The 24,737-nt window shown below is 37.7% G+C and overlaps 1 protein-coding gene across 1 annotated transcript in view; it reads left to right on the forward strand.

Annotated features, from left to right (window-relative positions):
• PCCA (propionyl-CoA carboxylase subunit alpha) overlaps positions 1–24,737 on the forward strand; it is a 270,550-nt gene that overhangs the window by 133,991 nt on the left and 111,822 nt on the right. The window contains exon 17 of the mRNA XM_029960846.1: positions 3,927–4,029. Within this exon, the coding sequence (XP_029816706.1) occupies positions 3,927–4,029 (103 nt within the window). The remainder of the gene's footprint in view (positions 1–3,926; positions 4,030–24,737) is intronic.

Below are 24,737 nucleotides of genomic sequence, written 5' to 3' on the forward strand. Positions count from 1 at the left end.
CAGGGAAATGAGAGAGAAATACATTTTGTTCTTGTCTTCCTTCTGACCAGGGTTCTCCTATTTAGTCCTAATAGATGTGTGCAGTCTAGTTTTAAATAATATGAACAACAGTGCTTCCACTCCTTCAGCTGTGACTTCATTTTGTAACCATTTTGCATTTACCTTATATAATTCAGCTCACTGGTGATAGTGATAATGCAGAAGTATATCCTAGGTTAAGCAGAGAGATTTGGGAGCTATCAGTTCCACGCTGTATTGTGGAGATGAAATCTCTGTGTAGCCCAGGAGTCTGCAGTGATGAGTAGGAGAGCGTGATGGCGGAACTTCCCATACTGGAAGCTGGGGAACATTTACTACTTACTTATTTCATTCCCTACCCAGGGGGCACTTGGACAACTGCTCTGAAGGTAGCTTTGTTACTTTTCAGATCCATCTGCATAGTCAACATGAAAGGCTGTTTTGTTATATCTTTATTGGTGGTGAATATTAACTTAATACCTCAAGACATCCTGAGGTGTGGGTTCTAAAGTAAAATAGTACTTGAAGGGAAACAAAGGTATTACTATCTGGGACATCTGTGTAGTTCTGAATATAGTAATGTAATTGAAAGTTTGACTCTAAAATTGTTTAGAATTCTGCTGAGCATAGCAGCAGAGCAAGAGCAGGCAGCAAGGGAAAAGGGAATGGATTTTAGAGAGCTAAGGTGAGGTACTGACAGCAGTCTGTCTTTTTAAATAAAGGTAAATTGCCATCTTTAGGAAGCAACCTTTAGTCGAACTTCTGATGTATGCCTCTAAAGTTATGCTAAGGACATTCTGTGGTAGGGTTGTATCTTTATTGCCAAAGACCAAAACCTAATTTTGATGCGTTCCTATTAAAAGTTTATATTATCTCTCTGGAATTCCACATTGGATACTACAGTCATGACTGGTTTTCCACTTGCCACATCTATGCCACAACTGATGTAAATAGTGACAAATGGAGAAAGTGGATGAATATTTTTTCATGTTTGTAATAATGAAGAAATGAATGTAACTCTTGATCAGTTATTAACCTGTTTCAACTGACTGACCTTTGTTCACTGTTTGGAGTTTGATTTTTGTTGAACATATTAGGAGAAAATAGTTTTTGCGGCACAGCAAGCGCAAAAGCAGTCAGTGATTTTCATCAAAGACGAAGGTCATGCAATAAAACCTTTGAATTGGAATCTTTCTAGTTTTACCTTTTTCCTCTATATGAGTTGATACTAACAGTGTGTGTTGGAGCAGGTGGGAACATGCAGTTTTAGTCACATGATCTTGTCATGAGTGATAGGCAGGGGGACTGAAAAGCAAAGGCTTTAGGACAGATTCCTGATGGGTCTTTAGCTGAGACATGTAAACAAATCATCAATTTTAGATTCAGTGTTTGGAAAAAGTGATCTCAGATCTTATTCACTATGTGTAAATAATTGGAAAATTGGCACATTTCAGATCCAGATAGTTGATGTTGTTGCATTGTATAATTATATAAGGCTTATATATATATACATATGTGTGTGTATATATATATACAAATAGTACAAAAGTTCAATGTTTTTTGAGTTTTGCTGTGCAATCAGTTTTTCTAATAACTGGCAAAGGAAAGATCCAGTTTGTTTCTCAAGCCAGTTTCCCAACCTTTCAGCATTTGTATTTCTGCATGCATTTGTTGAAGTGAAGAGAGTTTCCATTTTAAGGCAGATAAAAAAATAATAAACACTGAGCAAAGGAAGTTGCAGTAATATTTAGCCATAATATGTTAATGTGGACTAAATTAAAAAGAGACTGATGCAGATTTGCTGGCTTTTGTTATTTTTAAATTTATATTTTTTGACCTATGATAACTCCTTTGTACTGTTAGCTGGACTGTAAATGAGTGCATTTCCATCACTGTGGCATGATTGCATTGCCGAGGTGCTAAAGTAGGTTCTTTACCTGTCCTTATTTAATATGCCTAGTGAAATGATGGGTTCTGTGCTTTGAAGACATCCTTCTATGAAATTGTGGATTTGTTACTAAAAAGTCTATTCCAGTCCTTTTCAGCAGCCTCCATTTTGGATTTTCTTGAAAATTTTATTAGTCTTATTTTATGCTACCGATATAAATTGTCACTTGTTACTCACAAGTATTTTATTCTCCAGTACTGGGGAATGTGAATTTACATTACATGCCATAATGCTGAGGTGATGGGAGAGTGGAGATGTAGATTGGATCTGTGTAACTATTTCTCTGCTGCTGGACTGGAAGCAAATGTTTCCCCCTGGGCAGAGTTCCTCTGGGGCATACAGCCTTCTGAAGCTCTTCTCTCATCACTTCATGTTGAAATCTGTACTTGCCGTGGATGATGACATTCGCTGTGATATGTACACATAAAGCACTTTTTGAAAACTGTGTTATAACTATTGAGCTAAGTCTTTCAGTCTCAGCCTTGATCTTTTGTTAACTTTATTGTATAATTCCCCACTCTGACTTTGAAACACTCTTGCTTTCACCTGTACAAAATATCTCTCCAAGAATATAAGGTTTGCCTCTTTTTTTCATGACAACTCCGCTTTGCACTTTTTGTCCTGTTTTATGTCAGTTTTAACTTCTTGCCGCTGCCTTCTGAACTGAGTACTTTGTTTGTCCTTTTGCTCTCTCTCATAGAATCATAGAATGGCTTGGATTTGAAGGAGCCTTAGAGATCACCTGGTTCCAACTTCCCTGTCACGGGCAGGGACACCCTTCACTAGACCAGGTTGCTAAGAGCTCCATCCAGCCTGGCCTTGAACACTGTCAGGGATGGGCAGCCGTCTCTCTGGGCAACCTGTTTCAGTGCTTTACAAAACTCACAGTGAAGAATTTTTTCCTGATGTCTAATCTAAACCTACCCTGTTTCAGTTTGAAGCCATTCCCCTTGTCCTGTCACTACATGCTCTTGTAAATAGTCTCTCTCCATCTTTCTGGTGGGCACCTTTCAGGTACTGGAAGGCTGCAATTAGGTCACGCTGAAGCTTTCTCTTTTCCAGGCTGAACAATCCCAATTCTCTCAGCCTTTCCTTATAGGAGAGGTGCTTCATCCCTCTCTAATCAACTTTGTGACGCTCACCTGGACTCTCGCATTACTCTTGGCCTCCTATTTGCCACCTTTTCATACCAAATGTGTGTTGTGTCATTTCTAAACTAAAGATGGGGAGGACAAAGTTCTATCACTGTGCTCTTTTAGCTGTTGAATGGGCAGTTGAAGCTCTAATTAACCTTCACTTTCTGGAACAAGAGGAGGCTGGGAGGAAACCTGCTTCCAGTCACCCTGGTTGCACCTTTTTGCACAAAGATTTGTTAGGTTGCCTGCTTTCAGATTTTAGGCTACTTTGAGCCACTTCCTGCTTATGAAGTGTCAAAGGTGACTTTGACTCTATGATTACACAAATGACACTAAATGACCCAGGGCTGACAAGTAGCATTATCCACATTTGTTTTTTGGGTTTATACTGTTGTGTTATCCCTTTTGCTTGGAAGATCTGTAGCTTTTGCCAGATAAAGTACTGAGGAAGAATGCTATATATTTTGAGTTCTAATGTACAAATGGATTCTTTACCAGCATGAGGCACAACATGTGAACTAGTGGCATTTCATTAACGGAAACAAGATGCTTGCAGCATCATTCAGTTTCTTTTCTTTCAGTTTTCAAATTGTTTTTAACAGATATACCAGTATTAGCAACTGGACTGATCTTTATGAAAGCATGCAGTTTAAACTCTGAAACTCAGAGGGTCTGCTATGCTAAGCCTCATCTTAATTGAGAGGGAAAAAAATGTAGCTTTCACATATAAGGACTGAGCAGTGTTTTTACTGGTAGTTGTTACTTTCTGGGTCTGTGTTGGTCTGTGATATCTAATTTTTTTTGAACTACTTTCCAAAAACTAGGACACAAGTTGACAGATCTTGAAAGAAGAGAACTACTAGCAACAGCAGCATCTTTGTATGTGGCTGAACAACTGAGATCACAGCGATTTCTGGGAACTCCAAGGTAAGTTCATTTCTAGGAACTCAGATGTGCTGATGCATTTTGTTAATGACAACTCCGCTTTGCACTTTTTGTCCTGTTTTTTGTCAGTTTTAGCTTCTTGCCAGTTACTCGTGCACAAGAGTAACTGGTGAGAAACTGCATGGCTTCTTAATATAGTCTGTTTTTTCTAAATTCAAATGAGCTGTGGCTTACATTTCCCTACTCACATGAGTCATAAATGATTATTTTTATTCTATGTATTAGCAAACTAATAGACACAAAAATGTGTTACAAGCCAGTACAGTAATTAATGCACATCAGGAGTTTCATTAATGCAAAATGTTGCTGCATTAGTAACTAACCACAAATTGAGCATCACAAATTTCCCATGTGCCCATTTGAAGCAATCTAAGCACTTTGGGGTAATATGAATATTCAGCTACAGAGCTTTAAAATATTGTGGACTTTTAAGTAATTTGCTACCTTGGTGAAGAAACTTATTAGTTTAGAGTCTAATTCAGAAAACACTTCGACTAGTAAATGCTGGAAGAGTTAACACCTTGCTTTAAGTATGGTTTTTTTGGTGCTTTTATTCCCCTACTACCTCGCTTTCTTGAATAGTAGCTCCTAGGCAGTACTGTTAACTGGACAGCCATTGCAGTAGCCCATGTCAAAATACTGATTCACTTCTTTAGCTTTTTGGAATGGTAAGCTTTTTTCCTCTAGGGTGTTTGTAGCTTTTATTGTCCTCAGGCCCATCATTGTCAATGCCTTGAGACCTTCTATTAGAATAACTGAATTTGCGAAGCTTGCTTGGGTCGTTGGTGTTAGCAATGGTTGCATACAGTGAATCTTAACTTCCACATAACTCTTTCTCCTCACCTCACATTTTGTTATATAGTTACATTTATGTTTGTCTGAGAGGGAAGTCAGAATGCAGGATAGACATTATTCACATTCCATGCCAGTGGTTTGACAGTGTATTCTATTACTGATTTTACAGTGGTCAGGAATAAATCAAATGTGGTTTCAAGGAGTCTTTATTTTTTTTTGTACCCACGAAGATAATTAATACCATATGGTATTAACAAAAAAAAAAAAAAGAAAGAGGCACTTAGGGAAAGCATAATGGCATTGTAATATATAGCATATGTAGAGCTGGGTCATTGCTTGCCTTATGCATCTATTGGGGAAGGTAAAACATCCTTTTATTTCCTTCCACAAGTTATACCTCTCTAGCGAATGGCATAGGGAGAAGAACAGACACTCAGAAGCCACTGTTACGTAAATAAAGACAAATCAGGGAAAAGGAGGAGCCTTGATTGTAGTTTTTACTGGCCAGCATAAGATAGTGAAATACTCTGGTACTGCTACACAGAAGTAGTGGATGACTTTGTACTTAGAGTAGGGATAGGAATTGCTGATTTCAGTAGTGATTATTAAACTGCTTTTGCATTCCCTGCTCTGATTTGAGATTTTTTTTTCTCTGCCCTGTAAAATGTTTTTATTAGCTGAAAAGAAAAGGAATCAAATTTTTGAATAGTCTTTTAATGTTTTGTTTCTATTGCAAGTACTTTTTTCAGTACTAGGTGTCTATGTATCTGAATATAAAAGACATATACAACTATTTTAACTGAGATATCAATATGTAAATGAAGTATTGCATTGAGCAGTTGGGCATGGTCATTCTTCTGTTTTTGTGCTGTGTTAGGGAAACAAATACACTCCTGCTTTGAAAAAAATTTGTTCATTTTTGGAGTCCTAGGTAAACTCTGTCACATATATTCTTCCACCATGAGCAGAGAAGGCCACAGAGTCTGGCCACATGAAGTCTGTAAAACTAGATTAATGTCTGATTTTTCAGATTTTAGGTGGTGAAGCTAATAAATCTTTTCAGTATAGGAAAGATCACTTTCTCTTGCCATGATGGGGTGTACTTACGTTCAGCTCAGCTTTCAAAGGATGACTTTTCTATCTGAGGCATATGCAGATCTGGAATGAATCCTTCAGAAGTCGGGCCTTAAAATTTTCTCCAAGTGGTGACTGAGTGTGGTTCTTATTCAATATGTCATGGTTTGAATCCATATATATTGTTAGGTCTACTTGCTTAAATCTTAGTAAAGCTGCCTGTTTGAGGCCAAGTAAGGACAAGCTATTGCAAAAACGCTTACTGGTAAGTAACTTCTGAAGAAACCAAACCTGATAATGATACCCTTTTCCAAAAATCATGCAGCTCGTTCAGAGGGAAAATCAAAAAAGCAAAGGCAGAATGGGGTCCAAGGATTGTGCAGTGTCTTGGACAGTGTTTTCCATTCCTTAGAGCAGTTAGGGAACTCCCTCTAGAGGGGACTGAGGACTGTGGAGCATACAAGTAACTACAGTACCATCAAAGATCCTTCACCATGTCCTTAAATTACCCAAACTGCATCTGACTTGTTTTTGAAGGTGTTCCATGTATGGGTACTTTTTAAGGAGCAGGACTGTGGCCAGAGAAAAAGCACATCTTTATTGATAGGACTGCAATTTGTTTGAAAAATATTAGTAAACAAAAAGTGCAGAGTAGGAACCTGTGCTACTGGCAACAAATCAAAAAGGCTGGTTGTAATCTTGGATGCAGTTCACTATGGCAGAATTGGGCATTTGGAGTCTATGCGAGTTTTAAATCCATACTGGAGGATGTAAGCAGACTAGACAGACTGCATGCTCCAAAGTTCATCTGTAACATTCTCCTAATGTTTTGGACAAGTACTTTGGTACATTTATCATCACCTTCAGAATTTCAGCTCTCTGGCACTATTTACGTTGACAGCATTTTTTGTTTTTAATATATGCACTGAAAGCAATTGAGCAATTTTAGTGCAATAAACTACTGAAGAGTAGTATTTTGAAATCATGCATTGTTTCCTCTAAACTTGTCAAAGAGACAGTTTTCTTCTGAACTTGAGTTATATGCTTACCTTTGATTTTAATTTGTTTTCTTTTCCCTTTTGGGAGCTGTATTTATAATATTCATTCTTTTCAAACTGTGGGGGTATTTTGGATTATCTTTTTCCCCTATGACTTATTCAGCCCAAAATCAAGGTTGTTATTCTAGTCAGATAGAAAGTACCATGCTTGGAAGTTTTCATAGAAGCTTTGACTTTCACTTTTAGGGTTACTGAGACTGTAATGAGATGAAATGCAGCTGAGCCAGATTAAGGAATTGTTGTTGCAACCTACTCCTCCCTTGCTCTGTCTTTCCTCCTCTTCCCCAGGTATGCAGGTGTGATTTTGTGTGTAGTTGCTTTCTACTCTGGTTCTACTACAGCGACCCATGTTAGTGTAGCAGCCATTTAGTAATAGCTTATGTTGGATCATTCTGTCAGAATCAGGTTACTCATGACAAGTGAAGTTATTGTGGAACAGCTACAAGAGTGGGAATATGTAGCAGGAAGGAAGAGGTGAGCAGAGGAGGACTCATAAAAGGAATGCAGAGGTGAGCCTTAGCTCTGTGCCACAGATCAGACTAGTAGCAGCCTCATGAGGAGAATTATCCTCTATAATCAATGATATTTGATGGGATGTGACTGGAAAATATGTATTTTGCAGTCCCCTGGGTGACTGAGTCATCAACTATTAGGTTCTTGCTGGAACACGCTCTGATCATGAGCGTGTATTGCCACCTTTGGATGGAACACCCAACTTTCTTCAGCTAGCTTCAATCAGGCCCGACCCCTGTAGCGACATTCTTGGTTTCAGTATGTTGTCTGGTGTTCGGGTTAATGCAGGCCACAAGCCGAAGGCTGATTTGCCTTTCCTGTGTTAGAATAAATGGTGTTATGATTTGGGTGGAGCACCCACAGGTGAGTTTCCACTGTCTGCATTGCTATATATGTGCCCCTGGCCTCACCAACAGTCTCCTAGGACTAATTTGCCAGCCTTTAGCTAGAACAGCTGTTGGAGATCTGTGCATGCTCAGAGTTACAGGAATATAGCCATTTACTTTTGTGATCCAGTCAAATATTTAGAGCATTTTTTGTTTTGTTTGTTTGCTTGCTTGGTTTTTTTTTTAATTTAAGTGTTGGTTATTTAACCCATTTTCTTGGGAAAAAGGTGGTTGTGGGGTGGTTTGGTTTTTTTGGGTTCTTTATGGTTGTGGGTTTTTTTAAAGTATTTTTGAAAGATGATTAGGTAGTGAAAGTGCTTGGTATTTTGTGAGCCACATACTAATGTGAATATTTCATTGTGATATCCAGATAATAAGGGCACATATTTCCCACAGGAAATAGCTATGAATGATTAATGATTGTTTCATTGTTCAGCTTTCAGTTATTTTACCTAGGACTTTTTCTACTTACTCCATGGTCCACTTTATTGTGAAACTGGTGCCACCCACAGCTGCTGAACAGATTTACAGCATCTAGTAAAACCCTAAGGTCTTCTAGACAGAACTCAATCTTGTTTCAAGTGGAAACATATTGTGGCTGAAGTGAATCCAGCTTATTTTACGTCTGTTTGATGTAGTTAGTCTTTGAGACCAAAAATGATGTTGTATAGTTGAATCTTCGTATTTTGGCTTCAGTCTTGTTTTCATTAGTGGGTTGGGAGGGGAATAGGAGAGTGTCTCTCCAGGTGTGGCTACATCATGCTATCTCATGGGTCTACTAATGTGATGTTTATACTTCTAAACCCAATTGCCTACAGCACTTCCTGTGCGTTGCTTGTGTTGGCTGCTAAGTGTATTTTCCTAATTTTTCTATGGGTTTTACCCTTTCATCATTTATGACTTGGAAAAAACCAGCAAGGCTGCATACCCATATTGCCTGATACTACTTGCAAAAAGATGGTAACACATTGGAAAATGTTTTATGTTGCTAACCAAATAAAATCTAAAGGTTTTTCTTGCTCATGTGTTTAACATAGAAGACTGGTTTAGAGAGTCTTGAGTTAAACTTCTAACTGTTCTTGTGGGACTTGGAAATCAGTTGAATTTGGCCTCAGTTTGTGAAAAGACAAAGTGGCCTTAATACTTTGCTGCCTTATTGAAGTTTTGTAAATATGTATTTATCAACATGTATAAAGTATTTTGGGACCTAAAATCCATAATGCTTTCTAGACATGAAGTAATACTTTCGCAGGAAGGGAATTGTATAGTGAAAAATTAGAGATAAAATACAAGCAAGTTTTTGTCAGGTTCTGGAATAGTTGGGCTAAATTTGTGGTTTAAAAATCTGAAAATCCAGGGGTCCAATGCAGTGAACATAACACAACTGGTGAACTGCAAGAGAAGAAATTAATATATTGAGCTTTTTATTTAATGAATTGTTGTAGGTTCATATCTAGGTTGGTTTGGTACAGCTATGTTGATGTTTGCCTTGCCATTGCTTGATTATAGGGCAGTGAGGGAACTGCTCAGAGAGCAGTAGAGCCCCACGCCTCTCAGGCATGCTTGCTTTTCACATAGGCTACACCTATTACCCTGCTGGAGTCTGGGTCAGAGCCAGCTCTTTGCCAGCCTAGGGCTTTCCCATATGGAAGGATGGTCAGCTGCCCAGTAGGAGAGCTTTCTTGCTCTCCTGCATTGCTGGAGCAGCACAAAATAAGGTTATGTTACATTAATTTTAAAAAGAAGGAAGATGATGTCAAGAAAATTCACTGGAGTAATCTGAACCGACCTCTTGGAAAGGGAGAGAGTTTTTACTTTCAGCACAGCCACAGATGCTGCTGAACTACACCAATTGCATTATGTGAATTCTGTTTTTTTTTCTTCCCTAGAACTGCAGTAATAACATGAACAGTTATTGCAAGTGCAGCTAAACAAGTATACTTTGCTGTACCCTACAAATACCTTGTAGTGGGCATAGAGATAAACCACTTTGTTTTCATTTGACATGGATGACTAAGTCCAGCCCACTTGTGGCTTTTTTCATTCTTTGAGTTTGGAGTTATGCCATCATCCTTAGCTCAGGAAAATAACACTGTCTTATCCTTACTGTTGTGGTCCTCTGGTCAGCAAGTCAAGCATTCTTCTCATGATTTACCGTTAGGCCTTTAAAGGCCTCGGTATGTTTATATAATTACTGCAGCTTCACACCATTATTCCACTGTGTGGTTTTTTTCTTTCCCCCACAGAATAGCAAGGTACTGAGATGCTGATCTCCCTTTTTCTGTGTGATATCTATGTTTTTAATGGGCTTTTCTGGTTGTAGTAACCCGCTCTTGTCTGTCTAGCTGTTATCTAATGTTGTTCTTTTGACATCTCATAAATAATTACTGTATTTTTTTTTGTAATCTTGCTTAATCACTGCAAAAACAGCTGCCCTATATAATATTCTAGCTGTCTTTAAAATCTGGTATTATTTACCCTTCTAGGTTGCTTGGTTGGTTGTCATAGAAAGAGGATTATATGTGCTACAGACAAAAAAGTAGATGCAAATATATGAAATGTGTGGTTTTGGCCCTTGGGAATGAACTTCTTTGGAAAATATAAAAGTTGAAATGGGACATTAAGGTAGCGTTTATGACTCTACAGAGCATATGTATAATACTTCGATTTGATTAAATTAATGGAATCAGAATTGATAACACAAGTAATAATATATAGTCACTTGACAGCAGAGCCATTGTTCCATATGACTCATGAACTTATATTCCAGGAACAGAACAGTCTGTCATGGGAATCTTTTATAGCCTGCCATCCCTGTCATTTGTAGGGAAAAAGGTATTCTGGACATCTAGGAAATGACACTTACTCAGTCTTTGAAGTTACTAACTATTATGAAATCACTGTGAAGATAGTAATTATTTAAAGTTTGAATCTTGCTGTGTATCTCTTGAGAAGATCCCCAAAGCAGTGGCATGCAATCTTGCTGGTGGGAAAACCATTCACCAAAGTAAATGGACCTGGCTAAGTCCCTATGTTTATTTTTTTATTTTCACCATGTCTTCTGGGAAAACAGCATCTGTTGTAGGAACTTTATAGCTTCTCTGGCTCCTGTTCACTGAAACTTGAATTTGTATAGTATACATGTGTGAATTTTTTCTATTGTGGTGGCAAATTCCTGGCCCTTTTTTAGTTGTGGATCCATCCTTTTTCTCATCCGTGCTTTTCTTATGGCCTCTTTTGCAAGATCCTCTCTTTAGGAGACCTCTCTCTATTTCATTTATTTTGATGCCTCCTATAAACCCAACAATTATTTCCTCTCCTGCAGGTTTACAACTCCGAAACCTGTTCTTTAATATTTGTCTGTGTGTGAAAAGTATATGCATGAAAATGTAGGACAAACAAGGTGTGTGCTAATTGCCATGTGCTCCCTGGTCATTTTACAGCTATTTTTAGCATAGATTTTCATCTCCTTCTGTATGTTTTATTTGGAGTTTCAAAGGGCAAAAATTAAGTTGTGTAGGAGGATTTTATGGAAAGGCAAAGTTTTTCATGACTTTTGGGGTCTCTAAGCTCAGGAAATGCATGAGAAACTGCATCCCATGAGAATATTTGCTGATGTTTCTTTCCTAGGATTAACATAAAGATAAGCATGACCATCAGCACCTTACCTTGTGTAATTCCTTGAGGCACTGATTGTGTCCTGCTGTTTGTTTGTGTAGTGTATAGCTTATTCTGGATGCTGTAGCTGTAGAAATGTTGTCAACAAAATATATGATAAGAGAGTCTCTTATTCAATATTGTCTGCATACTTTTACATGTATGTGTTTTGATTTGTCCATTTTTTAGCATGCTTGCTTCATTCATGATTCACAAAGGCTGTAGTTAAATTCAAGGTATTGATTGAAGGGATAGGTAATTCATTTATACCTTTGTTGTTGAGTATTACAATTTTCAACCGTTTCTTTCTCCTTTGATTCAACTGCAAAAGTGGGATGGGACACAGAATGGCCTCATTATTGCAGGAGTATTTCTCTGTTCCCTGCAATGATTCCAAAAGCTCTTGCACACTTCATCAGTATTATTGTAATTCTTTGGCTGCAGGATATTTGGCAGCTGTTGCACCCCACTGGCAAATCCTATTCAGACTTCACTTCCATTCACCATTGCCATTGGAGAATTGATTTCTCTCTCCTCTGCTCTAACCTTTCCCAATTCATTTTGGATTGTTCAGTGTGAAACATTTTAATTTCATATCATACAGCCATTCAGCTCACAATCCTTTTTTAACCTGTCACCAGGGTAACAGCATAGCATGCTTTCTTTAGGCAATCAAGTTTTTATTTCGCATGCTTAATGTTGCATTAAATGTTTGCATTTTGTTTAACCCTCTTAAATGCTTTAAACTGTGGATATATTTTGGGGGGTAATGAAGTCTCTGATTTCAGTGTCAAGTCTTCATAGAAATTGCCTTACTTATAAAATAAGAAATCAGGAGATGAATACAGTAAGAGAAGATTTGTAATAAAATCCCAAATGTCTGAATGAGGGAAGCTTCCACAGAGTGACAAAAAAATACATTTCCTCTGATAAAACCTTCCAGAAGCTTATATTATAATCTTTAGACCTACACTTTAGGATTATTTTTACCTGTAAGTGCTTATATCAAATTAATGGAAATATAAGATTAACCAGGCAATAACATGACTTTAAGAAGTGAAATGTCTGGCCTATACATGTCAACCTACTTCATACTACTTGCCAGATGTGTGTGGAAACTGTAAGCTGAATAATAAGTACTTTTTTGTATATCAAAATTAGAATTTACTGGGGTGATGCAGTTGATTAAAGAAATGTGGAATTCTTAAGTGTCCTCTACATGCAAACCATCATGGCATGAACAACAGGCTATATCCATTTTATTGGAAGAGAGAATAATAATGAATTTGTGTTGTCATAGATGATTACAAAAATAAAATAAAATAGACATTTTCATACCTGAAAAAGCATTGACTTCTTTTAACTTTGATGTTACAGAGCAAGTCCTGCTTATCTTGGTAAAGGACTAGGACCAGCTAGGTTCACCCTCACCTGTTTAGTTGGAATTTTAAAAAAAGTATGTAATATATGTCCTTAAAATACCCAGTCTATAACTATAATTAGAGGTGTAGTGTTAAAGGCTTTTAGTGTGTTCCATTCCAATTATGGAACATGTTCCAGTCTCAATTATGTAGGTATAAAAGATATGGAGTGAATGGAGGGAAGCATTTAATTTTAGCATAAATAAAACCTAAGAACATGGCATTGCAAATAAGCCCAGACTTTGCTCATTTATAATGAAATGAACCCACTATAATCAAAGCACTAGTAATATGCATTTTAATACTTCGAAATACTAATTTTGTAAACCTTCCTATTTGCAAAGTAGATTGTACATATCTATCATTGTTTAAAAAATTCAAATGCAGAATATTTGATTGCTGTACTAGCTGGAGTCGTTGAGTTTGCATTTGATACAGCTCTTCCTGAGAAACCAGATATTTGTTACAGATCAGACCAGTAGAGTTGACTTTGTTACAGTATTTCTTCCAACAACGTATAGCTAACTATACAAGAATAAAAATGCAGTTTCTTCTATTAATTTCCAAGTTTTCTGTCCGTTTTTTTCCCAAGTTGTACTATAAGCTACCAAATATTATTACCCGCCAAAAGAGGTTTGGCAGTGTCTTGTTACTGAATTTTGCCAAGAGGAGCCAAACATGTGGTAATAGTTAATTTATTGGTTCTTCTAGCCTCCAGGGAACTCTTACAGAGAGCATATTACCTTTTTATCTAACATATTTTAAGTAAAAGAGCTGTTGACTTGAAATTAGATATGCCAGTGTAGAAGCTGAACCTTCAGCGCGGTTATGCTCAATTATTCAGTCTTGTTTAAGGGTAAGATTAAAAGTGTAAACATACAAGATTGAGCTAAGACTTCTTTATTTTCATCTTTCAGAGAGGTGAGTCTCTTCTGTATGTTTTAGTATGTGTGTTGGTGTTTAAGTGAAAATATTGAACAGATATTTTCATGAGAAAAAGAAGCCCTGCCTTTTTCTCAGAAGTCTTGGAGGTCTTTCTTTGCTTTCTTTTTAGGATATTTCCTGGTATGTTCATTATGAAGCAATAATAAAGAAAATTAATATTTTTCATTTCTTTATATGTAAGACCACAGGCTTGTTTACTTTGTGGCAATGTAGATTTTTGTATTTCTAGTGGGAGAAGTACTTGAGAGTACTTGAGTACTTGTGTCATTTTTCGCTATCTTGGAGTTGAATCTCATACCTGATATTTGCATAACTCAAAATCAGACATCTGCTACCTGTATTTGAGGTAGCCCTCTTTGTTCCACCTTAGGTACTCTATATTTTTACCTTTGTAGCCTGGTGGTATTTTGAATCTTCAATGGAAAACTGCATGGATATGTCATCATGTTTTTGCTGGGATACTTGGGGTAGATGGTGCCTTAAGTAAAAAATACCCCAATTTCTGTTGTTTCATGGTAAGTATTCAAAGACCTGGATATTTTTCCCTGGATCTGTGTTGAGACTGCTCAGATGACTTTTCCTTTTATGATTATGGATGATTCTTTAATATCTCTCACAGATCCTTCTTTAGTAGTTTACTTTTCCGTGTAATTAGATGTGGTGCTTGGAGTTTGTTTTGGTTGTGGCTTCCCTTTAACATGTATCTTCAAAGCCTGTAGTGTGAGAAAGACTGGGCAGGAAAGAACAGCACAGGACCTGGTTCTTTTGAAATCAGGGATGTTTACCCTGTGACTAGAAAGGAGATGATGACACGTTTCTCTGTGGTGCTTAGTAAAATTAATCTTGCTGCAGTTAGTAGTGAGATGATACAAATAAGTTATTTGCATATTGAATTCTAGATTTAAAAAACACTTCAAAAAAATTTTGGTTCCTAGGCTTTAAGCTTCTGTCTTTACCCAAGTGCTCTAGTATGTGTTTCTGAGTCTCCTCTCTCTGCCATTAATGGTAGCAGGGACGGTGACACACCTTCATCACACAGTAATGATTTTATCCAGGCCCTTCTGCCTGTTTTTCAACCAGACAGTGAAATTTAAAGCAGGTCCTTACCTGGCTGCACCTGGTTGTTAATGTCCTTAGACAAGGGAGATGCCATGAATTGACAGCTTTTCCCTGTTTGTTTCCTTGAACTAGTGAGGCCACTTTTCTTTAAATTCTGTGTTGTCCTCTGCTCCCTTCCCTGCAGCAAAGCCTTTTTTTTTTTGTTGCTTGTCTCCTCAGGCAAATGACAATCATTTTAAGGTACTTACTAATATTGTCAGCATTATTCCTCTACTAGCTGTGATTTTGTTTTCCCCCCCCCTCTTTGATCTGTATTTAGGTGAAGCTTTCTGAGTGAATAGACTGAACCTCTACTCTAGTGATTTCCAAACTCCTGGTAGTCTTATGGCCATTTAAGCTTCGGTCTCGTTACATTGGGTATTGCAGCACCTTTCCACAGCTCACTTCTCTTCAACTTCCTTAGCTTTCAGTCATTTGTGTGTGTCTTCCCAGAAGCAAGGGTTAGTAAGAGCTGATGGCATTTTGCTGCCTAACGGTTTGAAAAAGTTGGATTACAGTGAGAAATTGTTGCGCTCAAGGCCTGTAAAGGATGGAGAACAGCTTTTCAGAGACAAGGACTTTCATGATTTAACCCCAGACACCAACTATGAAGAAAATGAACTCTACCCCGGCCAAAATCAGCACACAAGGCCGGTTTGTCTCACACAGGAAGACCCAAGATGGGCTGCAGTCATTTGCATTTTCGAGAAATTATGTCAGGTATGAACAAGGAGACTTTGGGTTTAGAGAGAACATGGCTGCTGTGTGTGGATTCCCTCAGCAAGAGAATGCAAAGGAAGGACTGGGGCTGAAGGCAAAGTTGTGAAAACCAGTTCTGAAAGTCTTCCTAAGGTATCCTCCCTCAGATGCCACACTACTTCTGAAGGTGTATTTTAAAAATACAGGACAAATGTGGTTAATACAGCTCTATTACAAAACCGATTTTATTGACGTGAGATGGTTAAGTTCTTGGATGGACTCTTGGTTCTGCTGCAACAAATTTGTGAGAGATGGTAAGCTCTGTGTGATGGATGAACTTTTACAATACTTTGGAACTCTTCTGAAACCTGGTGCAAGCATTTTGTTTTCCAAGATGCCCAGAAAAAAAAAGTGGAATTCTTTTTTAAACAACGACCTTTGGGATATTGCATATGTGATAGGCTTTAGAGAGACCAGGGTAAATCATGAGTACTACAAAGTGTAGCAGAAATTCCATACTTCTGGAAGTATAATCTGGTTAGTTCCAAGGAGGCTGACAGATCAAAAGAGGGCTATAATACAGCTTAGGTAGGAGACCTAAATGAAACTGGTAAGCACAGGAAAGACAGCATTTAGTACACAGTTCTTAAAAAAAACCCTCAAAGACACTTGGAGGCGGTGTTCTCTAAAAAGATATTTTCAGTTTGGCTTAAGACAGGTTGGTTTTTTTATTTTGGTTAGCTAATGTTAGCTAATTTTTCATTAGTTTGTGCACTGTGTTCCTCATGGGCCTTGAAGACCAATGTTTTTACTCTCAGTGCTGTTGTCAAATTTCTTTAGAGGTGACCTTATTATGATGTCTTTCCTTTTCCCTTTACTGTAGTAGATATGTCTCACTCCTGCTCTGATGCTTCCTTTAGTAAGTTGAGCAGATAATGAAAAATTTCACTGTATTGTGTCTTAAAAACTTTGTTCTTTAAAGAAACACTGCATTTGAGTCTGATGTTACTGCCTCTCATGCTAGCTGTGATGTCTGTGGGTCACATGTGTATCTCTGAATAAGAAAGAGATAGGTTAATGTGTTTTTTAGGGATTAACTTTTTAAACTACTGATAGTTGGAGAAATGGTGATCTGTTCAAGAAGATGATATTATCTAATAGGATATAGGCAACACTGGTATGTCAGGCCATGATTTTTTCAAAATGGAAGTTTTAAATTTGATTCTAATATATGTATTTTCTCCTCCAAATGAGCAGAATGATTTTTCAAATGTGTGGCACTGTGCAGTATTTTCATTACTTTCGACTGAGAGGAGCAGGTAGGTGTTAAGCACTTAACATATATTTTTTACTGGGGCAACTAAATAAGGGGGTTTGAGCTTCAATTTAAGTGTCAGAGTTTTTTTAACTATGGCCCAATATCTAAACTAAATACTGAACTTACGGTTTTGAGGGAATGAAATTGCAGAAATGGTCATGAAGATCAAAATCTCTTCAAGTGAATTAAGTATTCTTAAATAATTAATCTATCTGTCATTAGAGAGTGTACCATTTCAAGTGATTTTCTAGTTCATCATGAGGAGCTTATACTCTCACTGTTTGTATTTGACTTTTGATTAGTTCTAGTCCAGTCCTGTGAACTGAATGCCCATTTGTGACTGGACTGTATTGGGTGCAGTTCTAGAGCCTGACTTGTGCCTTTCTATGCATCAGGGAGGAACCTAGTTCACGTATCCCAAGACTGTTCTGCAGTGTGATCCATCTAAGTGCAGATGATTGGGATAATTTCCCTTGAGAACTACTCCTGATATGAGGCAAAAGGCTCAGCCACTGTATTTTGTCCTGTCACTTCTGAGTTATACTCTCCAGAACTTTTACTACACAAGTGAGTGAATAACTGAATTTCTAGCTTCTAACAAAAGGGATGACAGATTAAAGCAGTAGATGTGTTTTGATTCAGGTTTACAGCCATAAGTGGAAATTTAGTTTGAGATTAGTATGCTACAAATTGGGCAGATTTCACTGCTGGGATGAGCACAGCAAGCCTAGCACAAAGCTTGCCTGGACGTTTCAAAAATATGTATGGAAATATGTATGTTTCAAAAATAGTATGGAAAGTAGTCTTATGTGTAGAAGTATAACTGGGTTATTTCCCTATCAAATCTATAGGTAATTTTTAATATTTTCACCTCCATTTTCATATTAGTAGTTTATAGAGTTTCCTTGTGCTTATTTATTAGGTGGACGGGAAACCTGTAGTATTCTAAACTTAATGCAAAGTGAAAAATAACATGTTATTACTGGGCATAGCCATTTTTTGAATGGAGGTGCAGGAAACAGGCCGCCCAGCAAGCAGCTACATCCTAATACCATCATGTATATAGAAGAATATAACTGCTACTGGATGATGCTAACAGAAGAACTCTGGTCCTCCCTACTGCCTCACAGTGATTTGTTCTGAAGCTCTTTGTGCATAAAAAGGAGGTGAGAGAATTACTGTAAGGCTATTCCTAAATATCTGCACAATAAGAGGATTAATAAGTTTCTCTGCTCAAGGAAATAAAGGAAAATTTGTATGGGAAAAGGAGCTTGTTGTTTTCCTTTTATGGACTATATTGTTTGTAGTTTTCCCAACTGCCCAAAGTTCTCCCTTAATAAAAAAAAAAGTTTTATAAAAAAACCAAAGTTTTGAAATTAAATGCTTTAATGGAAGAGAAATAGCCCAAACTTTTTTTGACGATGAACAGATTTTTATACTTTTCTCTCCATAACATTTGTCAGCACGCAAAAGTCAATATTGTTGACTGATCTGATTAAAAACACCTGCTTGCAAGTAGTTCCTCCTTTGGTAAATGCTTTTGCTGATTTAGGAAAGATGGTTTGAAAAAACAGGTTAGAAGCACAGACTTGTAAATTATTTGAAAAATAAATGTCTTTTCTCTGTACTTCTGAACACGAGTTGAGTCTTTCTTGCTTCTCCTTTCACAAATGCTTGCAACGAGATAAGGAGCAGCATCTCTTATCCAGCATTAATGCTTGTGATGTTTTCTTTTTCCAAGAGAAACCAAATACTAGAGTAGGCTCTGACATGTTATAAGAGAGGAAATCAGTTTCAGATATGTTTTACATTTATTTATTTGCAGTTTTCAAGGTATGCTGTCATCTGCTGAAGGACTGGACAGTCTGACTCTTCTCTGAAACTGAGAGGTCTTGGGCTGTACATGCAGCTCCCAGGATTACTGTGTGTTTCATTGAGTTTGTTAAATGCAAAGTGCATAGAAATTTCCTGTCATAGGACCAAGTGCCAAAACTCTTTGTCCCAGAGGATGCCTCATCAGCCTGCAAAACTGCGTTCTCTCAGTCTCCATGAATCTCCCATTCCTTCCTACCATCTGCAGGTAGGAAGTACTTACCTGGGCCCTGGCTCTTTCTCTTGAAAGATAGGAGGAGGCTGATGGAGGCTGATAGCCCCATTCTTTCATTCTCTGGACATAATGCTCTGCAAACATACTTTGTTTTTTTTTAATAGCAAGACTGGCAACAAAAGCAATCCTACTTCCTTTACCTGATAGATTTAAAACTAAAAGAGCCATGGAAGGTTTTTCAAGAGGCTTAGAATTGTTATTTGCCTGTATATTTGGAGGATAATTTCTCCTTAAAACTGTGGGGACAGCTTTGTCAGAGAAGCCTCTAGTTCCTTCCCCCTGCCAGGCTGCTGAGGATGCTGGCTGCAAAGCATTTGGGTTAGGGTGTCTCTCTTTACAGGACCCAACCCCTGCTTGCTTAGAGACCTTCAGAGTGGAAGAGAGTTAGTCAGTGATCACGTCTGCAGGGTTACTTTTTGGTTAAATGATGATCTGGGTAGTTAAATTCACTCTAGATTTATAAGATCTAGCTTAGCTGTTTCTTTAGCTTTGATCTGGGGTTCACTAGTAAAGGCACTGGAGGTTTTCGTTGGGCGCTGGACTGAGGGCTCTTATATGTCAATGCAGATGGCTCAAAAAGCTTCTGTTAAAGGAAAAGGGAGCATCCAGATGCACACCGTTTTGAATCAAAGCACGGTGCACTCCATAGCATCCTTTTAAAGCAGCACTTTTTATTTTATAGTTTACCTTCCATGTAATTTAATTTTTTTCCTGTGGTCACTATTCAAATAGAATATGTGGCTATAAATGTGCATATTTGTTATTGATCTAAATGTGATATGTAAGAAAATGTAATGTAAAACCTTTTTGACATAACCATTGAGTAATTCTTTCAGCCTTTGTCTGATCAGCTGGCACACAGGCTAGGAGAGGTTATTATTTTGTATGACATATGCAGAACTATAATTTAGTCTAATGATGGTATATTTTCATATTCACAGTGAAAGGGGTATATGTATACATATGCACATATAAAGTAAGAAGAAGGAAAACCTATTTTTATGTAAAAGTGCACATGATATGTATACATGAATCAATCTGAATATATGTAGAGAATGGGTGTGAATAGATATAGAAAATACTTCAAATTGCTGAATAAAATATACCTAGATTCTTAGGTTCCTTTCACATAATTTTTGGTTCTTAAAATAATCCTGTGAAAGTGCTGCTTTTATCTTTTCTGTGTGACGATGAACTTTTATGTTGGAAAGTGTTGAAAGTACTCAGATACTAAAGCTTAGATTTGTGTTTTGTTTGGCAGTACACTTCTGTTTAGAATTCTTTTAATCTATCCATTCCCTGCTTTTATATTCATCTGATAGTTGAAGGTTCTGTGAAGGATATTTCTTTGTATATGAACTTATTAAACCAATAATACTCAAAAGTGTGAAATTTACGATCCTTTTTCCCTTTTTTTTACATCACAAGATAGGCTCTTGTTTGAGTTGTTAAATTTCTATTTGCCTTTCTTGATTTTTTTTTTTTTCCTTGGGGGGAGGGCTATGGGGAAGGGCAGGGAAAATAAGAAACATTTTATATGGTAGATCTAAAGTTTCATTAAAATTGCTTATGCCCTGTCCCAGGCATTTTAAGTGGGCCATCTGTCTAAACATCTCTGCATTTTTTTCTGATCATTTCCTCGACTTATTCATGAGCCATGGGAGGGCTCCTTTGTAGTCTCCATGTAGCTGGTTCAGTCTACCCCCACTGAATACATCTATGTGCTTGCATAACATATCTTTTCACAGTGCTGGAAATTCTCTGAACTTGGTTCAGATGAATGGCCCACTTTCTGAAGGTCTTTTTTTCTCCCCCTGCAAGATTTGTATGCAGAAACTGACCTTGGTGGCTACAGAATCCAGCACATTATTCTTGATCATTTTACAGGCCACCTGCTGTGAAAGTTATGATGAAGGATTTCTTAATGATTCTTTGACCATTAACATTGTTTTAAGTCAATATTTCACTTTTATTTAACTGCTGAATAGGTAATTGCACAATTGAAAAACAGCTTTATAGAGTGTCATATAATGTGGTTTTCAAGCACTTATAATCTTTCATAACGGGAGGATTTGTTATGGTAGTTTGAGATTTCTCTGTTTATGTAAAGTATTATGCAGCAAAAATATCAGAAGTAGAGAGAATTTGTAAGTGTTTTTCCCCTCAGCATTAGAACACATATTTTGAATTGGAAGTGAAAAAATCTATATGCAATTTTCTGACCCTTTAGGAGCTGGTGACTTTTATCATAGCTCATTACATCATCAGCGGTAATCAGGAGAGGGGAGTTTATTTGTCACAAAGTGCAGAAAATTGTAGTTTTTATGGAGTTCCTTCTATCCAGTTGGTTGTTGACAATCACAATGGCCAGGGCAGAGTTATTATTTGATTTGCTTTTGTGAATGTCTGTTTTCTTTCATTATTTGTTTTTGACTAGAATAGTTTAATTAGTGGCTGTTTTCCATAAGCACGGTAAGTGTGTGTTGATCTAAAATTTTTAGCAGTTGTCTGCTTTCCTCACTGAAAACTTGCAAAGAAAGCCAGAGCTATGATTTCTGCGTTATTATAAAGGGATCTCCCAGTCTTGCACATGGCAGTTGGGGGTAAAAGGGACATAATACGCTGTGTAACGTATGAAATAATTTATGGAACCATGACATTATCTCTAGTTGAACAAACAGTGATAGGGGTTGAAAATAAATAACTAATCATTAAAACGGTGCTCTTTTTCTTGTGGCACTGTTTACAAGTTTTTGTAACTTCAGTGCTTTGGAGTACAGCCTTTATGACTTAAAGCCAAGCCATCACTGTACTCCTCATCTGGGCTCCTATTGCTTGTGATACTTCCCTTTAGAAGGCAATTTGCAGTAGAGTAGTTCAGAACCGCCCATTTTGTATGGAAGGAGTTATAACACCCTTCTCCACCCATCTCCTGTTGTTGTGGCTGCAGTGCTGCCTTTGCTCTCTCTGTCCCTTTGTGTGCAGTGCTCCTGGCAAGGGACAGCAGTGCACAGTTCTCCATGGTCTTGCTTCCCATTCACCTGGCACTCATCTTGCTGCGTAACGTGTATTTCTTCCTGCAACCGGTGATCTTTATGTGTGAATAAAGTAATTTTTTGGATGATGTGTCATTTGCCCAAACTGGGAGAAAAAAGGGAGGGCATGTTGAACGCTGTGAAAGACATACTGTGTGGATTCTGAACCTAGGGTTGGAGCAGAAGTGCCTTACCTTTTTTTGTCTTTTATGATGGCAAAAATTACGTTATTTTTATTTGCAGTAGTTTTGGTGGGCTTTTTACTGTAAACAGAATATGTCACATTTCAGCCCAATATGTAGAATTTTAAAAGTTCTACATTTTTGAAAACAACCAGAAGTTTGAGGAGTTTTCTGTGAACTAGTGTGAAATATATTCAGAGTTCAGATGTTTTCCCTGTGGAGGAGTTAGAAGAGTTCTCAGCTAAGGAAGCAACCCTAGACAAGAACAAAGGTAATTTCCCAAGCCCTAGGACTTCTCAGACATTAAAAATAACCCACCACAAAACAACAAAAAGCCCTCCACCAGAAGGCCCCTTTCTTAGCCTGACAGAAGCTTCTGCATTTCTAAAGTAGTTCACAGACTTGAACGACTTCCTTTTCATATCTAAGAAACTTAAATATTGATTCTTAATTTTGGATTTTAAGATTCTTACTTATAGGAACCTCCCCTCCTCCCCAGATCCCATCAAAATGGAGTCTACTACAAAATAATTTATTTGAGAGGAATTGGATTTAACAAAGAAAAAGTAGGATTGTCACCAGCTAATATAAGTATCTGTCCTAGCCAGTTTAAATTACACTTACAAAGACATAGGCAAAGCTGATCAGCAAAGCTGAAAAATGTCCCTGTACAAATGGATCTAGCAATTCCAGGAGGGAAGTACAACTTGCTGTGTATTTGGTGTTAGATGCAGCTCTGGACCTTGCCCTCCTGGCCACCGGTGTTGTAGAGAGAGGAATTATGTGGCTGTTTGAAACCCAGGCTAAGCAGTGATCATAGTCATGCCTTTCAAGAGGCATGCATCCTGTTTGGAGATACACTTGACAAAGCTCAGCAAGACAGGACTGAACAAAAATAATCCCTGCTGGAGAACAAGACTGTCTTTCCTTTGATGGCCAGCAGCCAGATTCATGAGGTCACTTCCAGTCAAATGCAATATGAAGCAGGGCCGTGCCAGCAAGGCTATAAGGAATCTCATGCCACCAGTGAAGCAGATCTTCTAAACTGGGTGTGAGATGAGGTCTTATCTCTTGTACAAGAAATATAAAGTTGCTATAAGCCACTAAATCCTGTTGGTTGTTGCAGTGCAGTGCCGTGGAGAATTTAAACAGGTGCTGGCAAAACCTTGCTGCATTCCTACTTACTGGTGCGCCAGTATGATACCAGGAAGTGCAATGAAAACATCTTTCAGCTTGCTGCCTGCTACCTGTGCAGGAAATTCCTCTTCCTCTTCTTCAGGAACTCCTGTGTCTAACGTGCTTCCTATCAGCCAGTCTAAATGTCTTGGTGACATACAGGAATTTCAGTATGAGGTGCTGAGAAATGACATTGCACCCAATAAACCATAGATAATGCCTCAGATTTGTTGTTTCGACAATTGCCAGTATATTAAATGTGAAAGGTAACACTTGGCATCATTAGTATGGGAATAGGTTATTTTCAATATTTGTTTTTGTGAACTTTTTGGGTAGTGATAGAGGTGAAATCTGGTTTAGGCCTTACTTGGCTTGGATCCAGGAGTAACCAAGGATAAGTATGGATCTATTTGTGTCTGATATATTTAGTGTTTCCATTTCCCCTTTTCAGGCACATCGAAAGGCACAATTTTTGGAATCTCTTTGCCTGATTAGTTTACTTGAACGTGTACTTGCTTAAGTTTCAGGTGTCTAAAAATCCAACCCTCTTAAAATAATTGTTGAAATTATTAGCAAGTCAATGTGTTTTCCTTGGCTTTGGGAGATAATTTCCCCTTCTCTGGCTTCTGGAGGCCTCACAGGTGCTTCTCCCTGTTGATTCTACAGGGAACTTGAGCACTCTGTTTGGGGAGATGTGGTTCACTGGGCACCTGAATCCTCAGGAGGATGCATGTAACATAACACAGAAAGATGTGTTTGCAAGTTTTAAGACTCTGAAGGCTGCAATAAAATGGGGTAGTAAGCTCTAAAATATACAGTAGATGAATATTATAGCAGAAATGATCCTTAGAAGAGACCTAAAACTGATGAACTTATCCCTGTTGATTACTTTCAGTAAAATCTAAACATGTGTAAGAGTCGGTGTTTAAAAAAAGCTATACCAAAATAACATGTATTTGTTTGATCAGAGCTTAAATTCCACCTTCCCATCTTCTCTTTAGGATATATGATGCTTGCTGATGGTATTATATGGTGACCACTCATCAGAAAAGTTGTAGCATACCTTTGGACACCAGTTCTTATGGCAAAGTGGAAGAGAGGAAAAGCTAGGATGAGGAAACAGAAAACAAATATACATTTAAATAAAATAACTGAAAATTGCTTGCTTCACTCTGAATTTCCAAGAATGAAGACTTGGGTCTCATTTCTTGACTGCCAGATGTGTG

This window comes from Manacus vitellinus, unplaced genomic scaffold, assembly GCF_001715985.3.
Source record: "Manacus vitellinus isolate BGI_N305 unplaced genomic scaffold, ASM171598v3 scaffold_2_pilon, whole genome shotgun sequence".
NCBI classification, from domain to species: Eukaryota; Metazoa; Chordata; class Aves; order Passeriformes; family Pipridae; genus Manacus; species Manacus vitellinus.